At 40.4% G+C, this 16,990-nt stretch overlaps 2 protein-coding genes across 2 annotated transcripts in view; one reads left to right on the top strand and one right to left on the bottom strand.

Moving 5' to 3' along the window:
- Nucleotides 1-4,785: 4,785 nt before the first annotated feature.
- Nucleotides 4,786-7,398, top strand: her3 (hairy-related 3). The gene is given in 6 exon segments (XM_077511811.1): nt 4,786-4,912; nt 6,017-6,119; nt 6,121-6,229; nt 6,309-6,404; nt 6,810-6,891; nt 6,971-7,398. Coding segments are annotated over 6 exon segments (945 nt in total).
- Nucleotides 7,399-8,362: 964 nt separating this feature from the next.
- Nucleotides 8,363-16,990, bottom strand: part of gpr153 (G protein-coupled receptor 153) — a 34,254-nt gene continuing 25,626 nt past the window's right edge. The window contains exons 5-6 of the mRNA XM_077514574.1: nt 16,321-16,505; nt 8,363-11,658 (exon numbers count right to left, since the gene is read on the bottom strand). Of these exons, the coding sequence (XP_077370700.1) occupies nt 10,882-11,658; nt 16,321-16,505 (962 nt within the window). The 3' untranslated portion in view covers nt 8,363-10,881. The remainder of the gene's footprint in view (nt 11,659-16,320; nt 16,506-16,990) is intronic.

Genomic DNA, 16,990 nt, shown 5'->3' with positions numbered 1-16,990 from the left:
TGGTGGCACGATTTCACTACATCTTCTCCAGTATAGACTTAAAATAGATTTTAACGAACAGTAGCCTACTCATTTAGTGTGTGTTTTGTGGCACAACACTTTTATACAAGTGGTGGTATAGGTGGAGGAGGATCAGGGTGGGAGAGGCTCGTGGGTGGGTGTTCAGAATGCAGTATAGGCCTTTATGTTAAATCCAAGACATGTATCACTGGTCAAACCATTCCTCACACTGTTGAGAAAAATAATACATAAATCTGCCTTTACACGATTATGAAGTGTGTGTGTGTGTTCTTGTTAATTTTGTTTACCTATACACTTAGATGTATTCTCAAAATACTATTGTATTTGTAAACTTGCAAACAATAATAAAATACTATCCTCAAGGGGAACGGAAAGGCTTTCCCCCCATGTGATCATTTCTGGGGCTCAATTAGATTTTCTTGCTGCTATTCACTGCTCCTGGACGGCGAGAAGGGGAGAATGAACCGTGAAAGTAGGAACGAATCGCTAAATGGTACCACTGAGCGTGGCATATGGCGCAGTGGGGGAGCACCTCAATGCTGACACCAACAAATTGACGATTTCATACCAATTTCCCACTTATTCGTCGCACGTGTTTAACTCATGCGCGGATAATTTCGTATTTTAATTATTTCAACTTTTAGCCTTCATTTTGCACGCAGCTATATCAGTGCAAATTCCATATTTTTCTCATGAAGTCACAGCATTATTAATTGATTTTACTTGTTGTTGTTTATATTTGGAAAATCTATTAAAATTTTATGTGTGACTATATGCCTTATTCGATTCTGTGATTTTATTCACGCTTAATTGGTGTGGGCCTATGACGCACACATTGTTGTTGTTTTCTGACATTGTTCATGATGGGCATTTTGCTTAAGAAGCAGCAATTCCGCATTTGTGTCCCCCAAAGATGGCATAAGGAGCGAGGAAAATCGCAGAAACGCCCCTGCGTCTATTTCTGTTGTACCTTTCATTTTCCACTTTGGTCAGATAAAGGGGAAACCCTGGGAAATCCTTGACTGGCAACATGGTCCCTGAGAAAACAATAATTGTGGTCGCGTCCATGTGGGATTTGTGTGGAGGAAAAAAAAGCATCAGTAAATTCAAGCTTGATCTCGAGTGATGTGAGTGGAGTTTGATTAACATTTTCACGAAATAAATGCAGTGGTGTGGCAAGCTAATTCATTTATGGCCCAAATGAGTGTTTTTCCCGTTGGTGCTAGGCTATAAGCGCGCGCATTACGTCGCATGCGGTGAGAGTGCACTAAAAAGGGCTGCTGCTTTATTTTAATTTAAATCCCGTTCAAGTGGTTCCAAATAAATGGCAGATGTTTTGCAATTGAAGGCGCATCAATACCCTCGCGCTTTCGTGTTTAACAATGGCACCCCCGCCCTCCGCCCTCTCCCTTTTCCCCTCTCTTGTCTTTCACTCGAGGCGCGCACAAAGGCTTCATCCTCCAGTGAGTTATAAAGTTACTTTGCAGTCAGTTCATTTCGGGCCTTGAGAGAACCTTAAGCGATGTTAATGTGCACCACTGCTCCTTTCATGCGCTCACCCCTGCACACACTGGCGAACAGCGACCATTATGCGCCCAAAGCAAAGGAAGAAGCCTTTAAATAACCGGAGGAGCAGTCCATATAATTCATGATGCCCTTTTTCTATTTGATGTTTGATCATGAGCTGCTGTCGCGTGCATGCCATGCCTCAAATCCCTTCTCTGTATATTTGTAATTTATTTATTTATTTTTAAATTCCGTCGCATGCACCTGCTGGTGCATACCTGCTTCGTTTTGTGCACTTGTTGCTCCCAACAAAAGCCCTTTGGTCACACCAGCGCAGACTCAAGTGCACCTGAATGGAAGGCGGCAAATCGATTTGCTGCGCTCTCGCTGTGCCAAATAGTGGGCCTGCCCTTGTCTGCGTGCTTTAAGACACAGGCCACGTATGGGACGCTTCGTGTGCGCATGCAAGCATGGGAAGGAAAGAAAGCGATTAATCCTCATGACAATGGATTCACTGTGGACACATGATGCTAGTGTACCAAATCTGATGGATGGATATAGGCCTAATTTCCACCGATGCTGCAAGAGCTCACAGACAGCCAAAACAAGATACATGACAAAACAAAACGACACAACACATAATTGAACATCGCAGTTTAAAAACAAAACAATAAAAAACAAATCAACGGTCTTCTTTTCATTAAAGGTTAAGAAGTTCAGGGCATCTGCATGAGTTGTTGGGTTGTAAGCCTGAAGTGCAGGCAGCCTAGTAACAGTACGCTGTAAAAACAGCTGGGTCAAAAATAACCCAATTAGGGCCTATGGGTAAAAAAAAAAAGGACCGATCCTCACTTGGGTCAATTTGACCCAACTTTGAGTCAAGAAATGTCTCTTTTAGTGTAAACCAACTCATAAATGTCAAATCCTTTACTTGGGTCAAAGAAAATTGGGTCATTTTGAATAAAAATACACACAAGTTGGGTCAAATTGAACCAGAAAGTGGATCGGTCCAGTTTTTTATTTATTTTTATTTTTTTAATAAGTGTACATTTGTGCACGTGTAATGGAACCAATGGTTGGTCCATGCAGTATTGGCTATATGACCAGCAGTCATGGTGCCATGACCCGGATTCGGAACAATTTACTACATATGAGATTGCACTTACTATACATTACTTTTTTCTTACATCGTTTAAAATGAAATATGATTGCCACAAAAAGATGACTTGCCTTGACACTAAAAACAGGTATGGATCAAAAATGAACCGAAACACTTTATGGGTCATTTTGACCCAACTTTCTGGGTCGTTCTATACAAAATGACCCAATTTTTTTGACCCGGGGATCTGCCCAATTGGCTATTTAAAACATGTTTTTTGCTGAAAGACCCATTTCTTGACTCAATTGTGCATGTCAAATCGAACCAAGTAGAGGATCGGTCCATTTTTGTCCGTTATTTTTGACCCAAGTGTTTTTAGAGTGCAGCTTTTTCTTGAGGCGACATGTAAACGTAACCACTGCATTTGAGTGTGGATTATAAGCACTTTATTGTCTCACCATTGACTTGCAAATGTACTCGTTTGCTTCCCAGAAGAGCATAGTTTATTGCAGTAATAGAGTAATTGCCTCACTAATTGCTGCTAACAAGTCCCCCATATACTCCAATTCTCTCAGCGGCTCCGTCGGATACCCCCGTCGGCACGGCTCCATGACAAAGGCCGCAAAGGGTTAATGAATGACTAGAGGCTCAAAGAGTGAAAGTGGCGCGAGAGCTGCGTCCTTTTTATAAACATACACTTAACTTGTTGTTTAATGGCACATGCATTCTCACTTCCAACTGGGACACGTTTCTCGTCGCGCCATTCTCATGGTTGATGGATGATGACATGCATGGAGACTTTGAAGTGGGGTGCAGGGAAACACTTAAGCTTGGCCTCGTCCCCTTCCCTGCGTTAAAAAAAAAAGAGGAATCCCCCATGCATTTTCGCTTAACTTAAGGAGAGGCAACACTAATTGGAATTATAGCGAATAATAAGCGAGGCGATGTCTCTTCTGTGACTCTGAAGAACAAGACAGACTCCGCCACGGTGCCGTATGTCCAAAGCAAGCGTGAAAAGTGAACTAATGTGACGTGGAAAGAGGACAAAGGACGCCACAGGGCCGCCTTGGAGCGCAGCATGCACTTCTGCCAGATTTCATACCGATTACGCGCGTCACCATTGCATTAAATTAGTGTCCTGCAATTATTCGGTGGATTTTACGCAATTAGTGTTTTTGTTTTTTAGGGCGAAAAAGGACACGCGCCATTTTATACAGCCATGACGTGACAATCCCAATTTGATTGGCAGGCATGGAGTTATAGCCTCGCCTAATATAAAAAGAAATAACACTTCACAATTTGTATCCCACAACTTCGACATGAGAAACATGTTTAAGTTGAGTGAGTTAAACTATAGCTTCTGATGCCAATTCTTAAAATATTTGGGAAATTTTTCGGTTCTAAGCTAGTGCTGTTTTTATTGTCATGAAAAAAAAAATGTTGAAGAGTTTCTATGATTGTTTGTTTGTTTGTCTGTTTGTTTGTTGGTTTGTTGGTTTGTTAAAGATTGACCTATAAATAAAATTACACTTTTGGCTATACTAATCTGGCCTATAGCTACAGTATAATAAACGCAATGCCTAGCTGCACAATATATGAGTAGGCTCGTCTGTTTTTTTAAACACATTAGAATGTTTGAGTAAATAAATGAGTCCTTGTTTTCCAATATTGACGTCAGAGACAGTTTTCTACTAGAATATAGTGATGCGCATATGCAAAAGATATAATGTAATAATTTGACATTTACATGATCATTTTAGTCAAAACTTGTGACCACATTTTGCCTCAGAACTGAACAAGTGTACCTCCCTACGTATACGTCGAAGAAGAATACTCTTTGACTGGGTGACATAGCAGTGTATAAAGATGTGCGACAAGTACAACAATAAGGGCCATTTTGGTCGTTTTTACCATGTGAGGAATGAATGAGGAAAGTGAGTTTCACCTTGGAAAACAAGCCATCTTTTAATGCAGTTTAAAAAGGATCCATCTTTTTTTTCTGGAACTGCAGCGAGCGTTCATTGACAAGTCGCGTGACCCTCACGGCTCAGTTTAAAGCCTCCCCCTCTGCTCGAGTGGCTGCTGCAATGTTTCAAAGCTTCCCGAAGCACTCATTTATGTTTCCAAGTGCTCCTTTTTACGTGCGTAAAAGATGCGCAATGGGCCGCAGTGAAGTCCACTTTCCCAAGCCAGCTCTCCTTTCAGGGAGCAGTGTGGAGAATCGCGAGGCGGGGGACCGAGGACAAGGGGCGGCCCGCAATTCTCCTCGGTGCCCCCCTAACCGAAGTACACCCGCAACCCCCTCCGACCATGCAGCCTGCATGGTGTGAAGACAAAAAGTCATGACGCTCAATAGCCGATGAATAGCAGAGTTTGCTTGCCCAAAGTCCTCTTTGTAATAGTTTCATACAAACTATTTGCTGCGTACCCACAAATATTGTCTCAAAAATGTTGTGTGATGCGAGCGTATTGCAGGTGCAACATTGGGCCATGCAATATAGGGTGCAAATTGGGATGTGTGTGGAGACATGTCAAAAATTACCACGGTGTTGCCTTCAACCGGCTGGCGTGAAAATCCCAAATAAAAGAGTCAACGCACGACCAAGCAGAACCAGAATTAGTCAATCATGTTTCACTTTGGTTTTTAACTCTTATATATATATATATATATACACACACACCACACGACGCATCAGTTCGTTTGCAATGCCGCATATTGATTGGACTATTAAGTTCCAAAGCACAAAGAAATGAAAAAAAAAAAAATCTATAGCTCACAATTGTAACATATTAGGCATACTTTTGGTGCGAAAATTGAAAGAATTGATAAAAAATGTTTATTTACTTAATCATTCTGTCCGAGAATTATACTCGCCAAAAATTAAAAACGTCGTTCCTCGTTTGTGCAATTGTTTTAAGTTATAGTGAGCCTGCAAATGTTCTATTTCGAAAGAGATTAAGATTTTGTTATTGTTGTTATTATTATTATTATTATTATTATTATTATTATTATTATTATTATTTGTGGTCGTTGTTCGTCTCTGTGCGCCCTGCGATTGGCTGGCAACAGGGTGTACTGCGCCTGTTGCCCATAGCCAGCTGGGATAGGCTCCAGCGACCCTTGTGAGGAGCAAGCGGTTCAGAAAATGGATGCATGGATTATTTAGTAGTAGTAGCAGTAGTAGTAGTAGTAATGTCATCATAATTATTATGATTATTATCATTTTGTTATTTAGGGGTTTCTATTATTTGGACACTTTGGACCATTTCAACAATACTAAGCAAGAAAAGAAGATACATCTATCGCATGTTGTATTTACCTTCTCAGACAAAGAACCAACAGAGAGATCTTTGTGTTGGTATGCGCTTGTTTTGGCTGTCAAATGACAGCAGTGCTTGGCCATTTGAGCGCATTTAAGTGGAGGAGGGGGACTCTATGCATTGAGATGTTAAGTGGGTGTGTCTATATAAACCCGCGCGTGGTCTCATTCGCGCGTGGCTGCGGATGGGGAAGGAAATTCGCATCAAGAAAAAAAAAGGTGACAACACAGAATGGTGGCTACTGACTGCGTGGACAAGCCCAACTCAATCACTGCAAATAAGGTACGTCTAAAATACGTTATGAATGTAATAATAAAGGCAGACCATAGTGAAATAACGATTTTATCGAAATGATCCGCAGGTTTCCAAACCACTAATGGAGAAGAAACGAAGGGCTCGCATTAACAAGTGTTTGGACCAATTGAAATGTCTTCTGGAGAGCCACTACAGCAGCACTGTAAGCATAAAGACTTCATCCTGCAGCTCTCATTTTGTATATTTGTTTTGTATGAGCATTGCACTCAAGTCATTTCTAAAATAATATATGTTTAATCTCATATCATATTGCCTCAAAATGTGATTAGAAAAATAACCGCACATAGTTGAAACTTACAAATCTAAGACAATTCATATTTTTAGAACACATTTTAATACACAAGGATTAACCAAAGTGCTATCCAATTAATTTAAAACACAGGAAGTAAAAATAAGTCACATTAAAAGCCCCCCCAAAAGCTACTGATCACCATTAAAAGAAATATGCTTGCAACTCTGGATGCTTCTGAACACCCAGGAGAAGAAACACATATTCACAACGTGTGTTGAATTTGCGTTTTCATTGAATGCTATTTTGCTTGCACAGATTCGGAAGCGCAAACTGGAGAAGGCTGACATCTTGGAGCTCACCGTGAGACATTTGAAGCAACTTCAGAAATCTCACGCTGGTAAATACGCACACATCACTTGCAAACATTTTACAGTGTCCTATCGAGCCTCACTCTGACGCGTCGTTCTTGTTTGCAGTTCCTTCCACGCTTCGGGAACTTTCCGATTACCAGAAAGGCTTCCACAGCTGCTTGGCCAACTTCCAACACTATCTGCTGATGGCTGACACGGTGACCGACCGAGATCGCCTCAAGATGGCGCAGTTGCGCGGCAAACTGGTGGACACGTTCAGAACCACGGACAGCGGCCCAGCCCAAGCACAGACGCCAGAAAGCGCGCAGAGAGCCCACAACGACAACGCGACACTTCGGATGACCCACGTCCTGTCTCTCTTTCGCCGGAGTGAAGACATGCGAGGGCCCACTCAGGAAGGGTCCACACGGTGCGGGCTGGTCGCTGCGCCCACGATAGACGCCCAGCAAAAACGAGCCACTCGAAAGAAAATTCATCCCAAAAATCCCAGTCAAGTTGACAGCACTCATCAAAAGATGTGGAGACCTTGGTAGAGACGCTGAAAACTTAACATCTTCATTGAAAAGTTTAGAATTGTTATGTGTGACACTTGTAGGTTTCTATTTTCTGAATAAAAGTGACAGACTATTCTTGCATATTTCATTATGGCATACTGCTAAATAGTCTACACTGTTCCAGGAACGGCTTTGTGTCAATTGTTATTTATTTTCATAAATCACAAGATGTCACAAGATTTATGGAAGATGAGTACGGTGAAGGTACGGCATTGTATCCATAAAACGCAAATAGCAGAGGATGGTTTCGATCCACCGACCTCTGGGTTATGGGCCCAGCACGCTTCCACTGCGCCACTCTGCTGCTCGAGAGAAGGGAGGGAAGAATAAATGTTGTTGAATCCGAGATGATGATCCTATCCCTGTGCATGATGTCATGTCCTGTCCCTGCGTGGGGTTTCTTTGGTTTCTTATCACGTATTTGTGAATTCTTGCTCGTCGCAGTGTTCCCTGCGATTGGCTGGCGACCCGGTCAGAGCGTACCCCGAAGATAGCCTGGTAGGCTCCAGCGCCCCCGCGCGACCATCGAGGGGATAAGCGCTACGAATGATGAATGGACTTGTATGGTACTACTTTGTTGTTGAAATCAGGGGCCACAGACTGAAAACTTTGACTTGAAACTGAATTGTTGTCTTGGAACCCTAATTTCAGATTCAGACTTGACTCCCTAACTTGGAACCTACCCGCTCCTTGAAAGCTTTATTTGAAGTACTAAACTATACACTAAAAACTAATACTTTCACACCCTGACTGTCCTCCAATGAAAATTTTATCTATTAAACACTAACCTGGACTTGAAACCGTATTACAAACCACTCAAACCTGAAACCCTAATTTGAAGCCCCAACCCTGCATTAATCTAGTTGATGTTCATGCTTAATAAGTTAAAGATTCCAACCTAAAAAAAAAAAAAAAAAAAAAAAAAAAGGCACGCACACTTGAATAACCTTGTGAATTTAATCAGTCAAAGCCTTTTTCAAACAAAGTAACTCATGACGATTAAACATCATTCATTGACTCAGGAATCTTTGAATATGTTACAAAATTAGATATTCAGATTGTAAATACAATAGAAAGTCAAAGATGAAGGGGGAATATGATTTGATGATAATGCCATAACTAATGTGCACTAATAGAAGACAATTAAGAAAACGTTGGATAAGACAATTGCTGATGGACTAACGTGCAACTATTGGAAAACGTTTCGTGGAACTCTTGATATTCATATACGTTTGCATATGTTGCTGTGCAATTCTTTGCCAGCTGTCTTTTTTTTTTTTTTTTTTTTTAAATCGCTATACTTTTCTATTTTTGTCAACGATTGCAATGTATGAGCAATATCCCCATTAAAGCAATGCTACATTTAGCCAGCCTGCATGTTGTGCAGTATTTGACTGTGCTCTGGTTTGAACTTTTTTCCAATCTCTCACATGGAAATGAATTATCAGAGCACTACATTGACAACTGTCAAATATAATCCCTCTTGTAAATGGTGGCACCTTCGCAACCTGATTTGAAAGTTACTTCACCTTTGTCATAACTCTTAAGCAATTCGGGGCCCTCGCTCTTACTTAGCTTAAAAAATATTTTTGCACAGTTTGGGAACAAGTTGTACATCATTACCAAAAAGAACGTATTAGGCTATGTCCAGGGATATAAACAGGAAATAATCAATCCAGAAACAAAATCTGCTGTACAATAATACAAGAAAAGAAAAGTTTAGTGAAATATCCTTATTATGTTCGGCCCCTTGATGTACTGCTTGTATATCATCAGCATTTTACAGGTACAACATCAAAGAGCATAAAGAAGGATGTGAATGTCATTTAAAACTCGCGTTTAGGTGCTGGGACAAAAACAAAACGTCCTCAATGAAGATTGTGAAATGTGAAGAGCCACCATTTCACAATGATCATGAGTAGATACAGTATGTGGAGATGGAAAGTTAACCCTCCTGTTATATTCTGTAAAACGAAAGTTACGAATGTAACTACGGTTCTATGAGTCCCGAACGACCGTCAAATAGAACTATAAACCTTTTTATCAAAAGATTTAAACAAAAATAGGATAAAACCTTCTCTGCTGTTTAGGTTTTGTGTTTTAAATGTTTTTGTTTAATTTCCATTACATTTCATTAGTAACACTCGCCCTCATATCTTTTGTCAGTAAGCTAAACCAACATCAAACAATGAGTGGATTTCATAATGAGTTTTATGCCCAACTTTCACATGATCACAGATATCAAACTCAAGGCCCGTGGGCCAGAGCTGGCCCTGAACATAATTTATGCGTGGCCCATGTAAGGCCTGCCACAGTTTTTCATCTGCCGTTGTTCTCATCTATCATCCATTTTATGCTAATAGAATAATGTGGAATTTGGAGTGAGGATTACTTAGACCATATTAGGTCATGGGCAAGAAGTATAACTGCTTGGTGCTCTCGCCGCATGCCTAGTTTGTATAAATCACATCACGTGAGTGTGAATATCAGTGTGGCACAAAAAAAAAAAAAAAAAAAAAAAAAAAACTTCTCTTCAGATGGAACCAAAGTAACAAATGCTATGTAGGTGTTTATGTAGCATAATATTTTTTTTTCCTATTCAAATTGTTACTGTTGCACTTTTCTACAGCCTACTTAAAGAAAAAAAAAAAGACTACTGATGTTGCAGGTTGAATGTCATCACATGTTCCTGTTTACACAAAACATGACATTTACTTAGTATTTTGTTCTCTTGTTGTAAGATAACATGAATTCAAACCCAAGATACAAACTAAACTGTGATGTTTTGGCGTACAGTTACACTCCAAGCAACTATACATTATAACAAGGCTCAGGTAAACTGTAACTTCAATGACATGATAAAAAACAACTTTGATACTCCAGCCCTAGAAATAACTTGTCATGTCAATTTGAGTTATGTTTGACCCAGCAATTTAAGAAGAGTGCATGCAAAATGGAAGCTTTGGCTCAGAATGGGGGTCATACACGTCATGGTAATCAATCATATTAATAAAAATATCAGTGCACATTAACTTTCTGAAAACGTATAGTGATGGATGAATGAAGCTTTATGAAGCACTTGTCTTGTTTTAACGATGCACTGGAAATTTAATCAGTTTACATTGCAGTTCGCTTTATCTTTAACCCAAGAGCACAATCTAGAGAAGAAAAACAAAATCAAGTGATTCATGAAGCTTCATTTACCTATCACTATAAACATGTGTTCACTTTAAATTCATTCATGGGAGCAAAAAAAATGTAATGTTATTTTTGTTTTAAATGTGGCCTATTAAGACTTAAACGTGCAGCCGGTTACATATTGACCAATGAACATTTTTGGTGGACTGGAGAAACAAGCCTAACAGGAGGGTTAAACAGTGGATGCACGAATTTCAATAAGGGCAGGAAAAGCTGGAGTGATGAAAATAAAAGTATCACAATTTAGAGGGAAATGTTGTTGTTTCAGGAAGCGGAGCCAACAGAATCCGAGTGAAAGGTGATATGTCCCGAAGAGGAAGCCGATCGCGTGCTTACAAAACTGTTTGTGCCTCCTTTACTTTCCCCCAAGCTCGGTTGCTTGTGCTGGGCCCAGTCGGCCGCAGCACCCGCCCTGGACCTGCAAGCAGGTGGCGGAGTCCGTCGGGTGACCCCCGCAGGTGAGCCCACCTCCCTCCCCACATTCCCGGAGCTCCCGTGACCGCTCGTCCCGTCGGGCGAGCTCCTCGCGCTGCTTTTGTGTTCCGAGAGGCGCCTGAGCGCTTGAGGCTCGCGTTCGAAGTCTGTGAGCGCAAAGTGGGGTATGGTGACGGCGTGGCGCTCGTACACGCTGGGGATGAGGGCGACGCTGCAAGACGCGCGCCGCGGGCTCTTCCTGGGGCTCGGCAGCGGCGTCTCGTCGATAAAGTTGATGACCTCGTCTCGGCTGAAGCAGCGCGGGTCGTCGTCGCGGTAGTCGTAGCCGCCGCACGCCACTCGGGGCAGGTGCTTGAGGGAGTACGTGTCCTCAGAGCGCCTCCGCTTGCGATGGATGTGCCGGTGATGATGATGGTGGTGGTGGCTCTCCTCGTGGTAGGAGACCAGGCTGTTCCTGCGCCTCTCGCGGCGCGGCAAGGTGGAGCTGTAGCGGCCACTCACTATCATGTCCTCGCTGGAGCCCCACCGGGGAAGGTAGGAGGGGGGGATCCGGTCGCTGGTCCACATGTCGGTTTCGTCGTGGGAGTATCTTCTTGTAGGGGGCACCTGGATGCAAGACATAAAAAACAAACAAACAAACAAACAAGCGCCACACTCGTGAGTGCGTGGCCACAGGCTGACAACGTGAAGACAAGAAAAGTGAGACGTTTGGGCGACGCAGGGGTCACCAATGTGGCAGCCCCCAGCGAGCACGTTTGAGTAGAGATTTTAAGAAATTTGTGACTTCCTATAGGAATGATGTAGTCAAATTTGAAAATGTGAACACTGGCAGAGATTTATAGAAACAAAGTGTTGCGTATTGATATCCATTTGTTTTCTAATTAGTGTGAGAAATCATTAAATGATCACGTAAATTAACACCAGTCATTATTAATATTACAGTAACATTATCAAGGTGATTTGAGCACATTTGTTATTTCAGAAGTGTGTATCAACTGGTAGCCCTTTGTGTTATTCAGACAAAAATGAGCTATCAGCTTCAAAAAGGCTGGTGACCCCTGCGTTAGAGCATTTATTCCCAGGGCCTTGATATCCAAGTTAAGGTCATGTGGACTAGCTGAACAACTAGCACTAATTTACTATTTATTGATTTATTACCACTACTTTTGGCCTATGGAGATCAATGATACATTTATTCAATATTCATCTTAAGGCCCATTGAGGCCTACACTTTGTGTCCACAACTCAACAGTAAGATGATCCAGTAGCATACTAGTAACATTCTTTCTACTAGTGACTGTCATTTTTGTGTGCAAGTAGTACAACTACATGTAAGCCTGCTATAGTGAGGTAAAGAAAACAGTGCACTAATTGGCATCTGCGCGCTACAATTTACAACAAATCTTAACTATATGTCACTATCACTATCAGAACCAGTTGTCAACTAGTGCACAGTTTGCTTCATGTGTAAAATGGTTTAGCTACAAGTATGGTTTTACCGGTACTAAAAAGCTAAACTAAGCTAACTTAAAATGTTACTAGTAAGTTGTTTGACTAGCTAGATCAGTGGTGTCCAAACTTGGTCCTTGAGGGCCGGAGTCCTGCAGGTTGGGATGTTTCCCTCCTCCAATGCACCTGTTCCAATGACCAGGTTCGTTATCAGGCTTATGCAGAGCTTGCCGATGAACTTCAGGTGTGTTGGACAAGAGAAACATCCAAAACCTGGAGGACTCCGGCCCTCGAGGACCGAGCTGGTTTCTAGCAAGATATCAAGGATATCAAATGAATGCTCAAACTGCTTTTCATTCATTGTTGCACTGCTCATGGTGGCTGCATCATCAGCAAAACACCCCCTGAGTCAGATACATCACATTTTATACTTGTTTAAATGTCACTGTGACAAAATACAGCGTTATTATAATATTATATTCCCTAACCTTAAGAATGTACAGTTTCATGATTAGTTATCTAAGAGTACTCCACTCACAAAACCTTTGGGCTTTCTGTTCAAATTACAGAATGAACCTAAAATGCACTATAACCTTTACAGGTTAACTTAACTTCGCTGTCTCGAATCAATTCACATGTCCAATGAGTCAGGACTTTTTTTTTTTTTTTTTTTTACACAAATGATGTAAAAACACACAGAAACCATACAAACAACACCCAAATTGAATTAGCGAATAGTGTGTGCCGATTAACATATTAATGTCCTTTACTTCTTGCTCACACCTACTGAACAGCTTTTACTGTTGTATCAGGGTTTAATTGGCAAAACTCCAGACAATTACTATTTTTTTCAAATGCCTCATATCGGCCGACATAATCAGCTGGCCAATTAGTCACACAAACAGTTTTGGTGAAGACCACACATCACAATTGTATTCTCTATTCAAACACGATGTTCTCAATGGGAAGTGGCCACTGAGTGTCATCACATCATGAACAGTAGGACATGTACGTACATCTAAAAGCCAGCAAAGATTAAAAAAACAACAACAAAAAAAACATTTACTTGTAAAGGTTGTAGTTCATTTTTGGGTCATCCTGAAATTTCACCCCAAAACAAGTTTTGTGTGAATGACCGTTAATAGTAAAATATTGCACTGGGATTTTTACTACACTGATTTTAACATGCTGTTCATTGATATTTTCTTCCAGTTGTTTGGAACTTACATATAAAATAAATATATATATACATAATACTGCATATAGATTAGATTTATGGCCACAACTTGAAGAGCATTTACACAATCTAATAGAGCAGTGACTCCCAACCACTGCAATGCTGCACATATTTGCTAGCAACATGTACTGTGGTGACAGGCCGAACAATTAAACAAGCTTCCACTGGATGGCAGAGAGTGATTTTTCTCATGTAAAGTATGTGCCTTGGCTCAACAATAGGCCTAAATGTTGGGAGTCACTAATAGATAATAGAACATTCTGACTTTACGCATTCAACCAAAATATTGCCATTAAAATGAGACTATAAAAAAACAAGTAACATAATAATGAACTATTTTTTCAATAGTAACATGATCAATAATTTTCCATAGAGCTCTCACAATCATTAGATTGTGCAAGTGTTCCTCACATTGTGGCTTGTAAGTTTGTATATACTATAAATATAAATCAATTGTGTACAGTATTTTTTTTTCTTACATAATGTACTCACATTCCATTCTGCCCTGATAACTTATGCAAGAGAAGGAAGGCGTTTGTCAAGCTGACGTCATATTCACAAGGCTCATGTCAGCCTGTACCCTTGTGGTGGCTTTTTTGGTGAAATTCAGAGAAAAGGTGAGACAGAAGACGATACAGTAGCGTTGTGAGGGACTCCACAGCAGAGGGCAGCACAAGCATGACAAGTCATGGCGTGAAATGCAAGACACGCTGGGGGATAGCTACAAGCGCCAAATAAAAATAAAACAAAATAAAAAAAAAGTTACAGAGGCTTTATTGTAGACAATCGCTAAATATAAGTTTAAATGTAAGGAAAATAACATCATCTCGTGAATGTGCTACTTAATGATTGTCTTGTAGTTCTACTCATTCGTTTCTCATACTGAGTTTAATATTACAATGATGCTTTAAACACAAACAATGGATGAAGTATGGATGAAGTGATGGCTACTGTATACATCTCTGTTTCATTCAATGAAGATGTCATCCATGCCAATTTTTTTTTTACTGCATGTATGGATATCTAACAACCAATGAAATGTATATAAATAAAGATGACTTGACTTGACCCAAGCAATAGTATATTGCTGGGACTGCACACCGGAACCAAATCCCCTGTTAAATTGACAAAGATGGCGTGGCGTTGAGATGCATTTGTAAAAATGAAAAATAAAAAAACAGTAAGAGTAACTTTTCTCCCAAGTTACAACATCAACAGTCTTCCAGGCCAGGCTCAGCCAGTGAATTTCATCAGTTCTAGTTTGCCCAACATATCGCTTTAGAGTCACTCTGATGTATTATACAAGGCCAGAATTACAAGTTTGCCTAAATAATTTATTATGGAATAAAAAAAAAAAGATGATCAGGGTTTGTTGAGTTGCCCTAGAAGGCTGTGTGACATCTGAAAAGCAGCGTTGATTTTTTTTCTTTTTATACACCACCGTAAATTGACTTGAAATGAAACAGCCAAAACTCGATATGAATATGGCATTTGACAGACATTTATGCACAATATGTCTATTTCTCGGGGCTGACAAGTAAGTCAAGTTGAAGTTGATTAATCAGTGACATCATTGAGGTTTTTTTCAGCCCAATACAGCCATCTCCAACGTTATTTTATTTTTGTATTTTTTTATGACCGGCGGTTTTTATATACAGTAAACAGGCCCAGAATCAATGACAATAAATTATTAAAAATACAACTCACCATATATGCTCATCGAATTATAGGAGACGTGTACATGTTACTTTTCAATGAAGCGGACAGTTAACCATTTAACTGTCGCTATTTCAATTGTGCTTTTATTGTACTTCATGATGCTCTTTCACAGTTAGTTTATTTTTGTACAACTGGACATGCACAGACAAATGAAGGCTGTCACATTGTTGGCCGGACCTTTTGCTGCTGTTTGTAGTCAGGTAATGGCAGACAGGCAGGTCAAAGGTCATCACCAAATTGGCGATGCCATAAAAACATCTTAAAAGTGAGCATGGAGCAGTGGCCTACTCGCTGACGAGACCCAAATGAGGTGTTCTTTGGATTGCTTCCTGTCTTTTTTCATACATTTATTTACTCATCATAATGATGAAATTGAACTTGATCTGTTTGGTCGGTCACTGCCCGGCCCCTAAAAGAAGAATCGGCTTCATTTTGCACTTAATGGGAGTCGTGCACACTTCCTGAATCTTGAATGGCATACTTTAGTGAACTATTTTAAATCAAAGCTAAAAGTTTACACTTCAATCTCACCTTGATTGTTTTATTTCAAGTCAATTGTGGTGGTGCATAAAGACAAATTGTCCCGAAAACCTCTGCACCTAATGCGTCTTCACATCATTTTGATGTGCGTGCTAATGGCCTTAATTAGCAAACATTTGACAGCCAGAGTACATTTTGGTCAGAATCAGGTAAAAAGCAAATAGACACACACAGACAAATCACATGGCAGATCTGATAGCATCACAATGTCTGTTAAAGGGCCACAATGCCATTTGACCATGCACATTAGCAATGAAGTGTCATTCAAAAGAGGTCATGTGATCAAGTAAAAAGAAAAGAAGAAAATCAATAAAAGAATATACCTGCAAATACTGCATTTTATCTTCCTGCTGTTCCCTCACTGGATACCCTTGCGGGACCCCCCTTTCTAAGGTTGAGAACTCATACTTGGCATTACGGTCTACGGTCACGATTTCAGGCGCTGAGCTATAGTCATATGGTCTGTCATATATTAAGTCGACATGAATTCCTCCATCTTGGCTGTTTTCTACAAAGTGCAGAAAAGCACGAGCGTCAGAGTTAGATAGCAACGGACTCACAAGACAGACACACAGACACACGAGTAGATAATAGAGACAAGTTCAATTGCTTTCTGATTTGATTTGCCTTTTGTTTTGACTTTGTCCTGCGAGACTAACTTTAGATCAAAATGACTTGCTCTTTAAATGCTTTTTGGATGCAGAAATCAACAAAAAGAAGTGAAAAACACCCCTGCATCTTCCCAATTAGAGAATTCAAGTTCATTTAGGATGTGTTGAGCTTGGCTGTAAAATGCTGCATTTGAGGGAAAACTGTGCCAAAGGGATGAAAGATAGCAGATTTTTTTTCTTTTCTTTTTTTGCACAGGCAGGTGGGCATGCAAGTCAGCAGCTTAGAAAAAAACAAAAACAAAAAACAGGAAACAATCCTTATACATACAACTGTGATGAGTTATACATGGCAAGCCCTCTGGAAAAAGAAAGCAGAGAACTG

This window comes from Festucalex cinctus, chromosome 2 (genome assembly GCF_051991245.1).
Source record: "Festucalex cinctus isolate MCC-2025b chromosome 2, RoL_Fcin_1.0, whole genome shotgun sequence".
Taxonomy (NCBI): Eukaryota; Metazoa; Chordata; class Actinopteri; order Syngnathiformes; family Syngnathidae; genus Festucalex; species Festucalex cinctus.
Note: the sequence above shows the minus strand (reverse complement) of the source record. Positions and strands in the feature narration are given on the sequence as shown.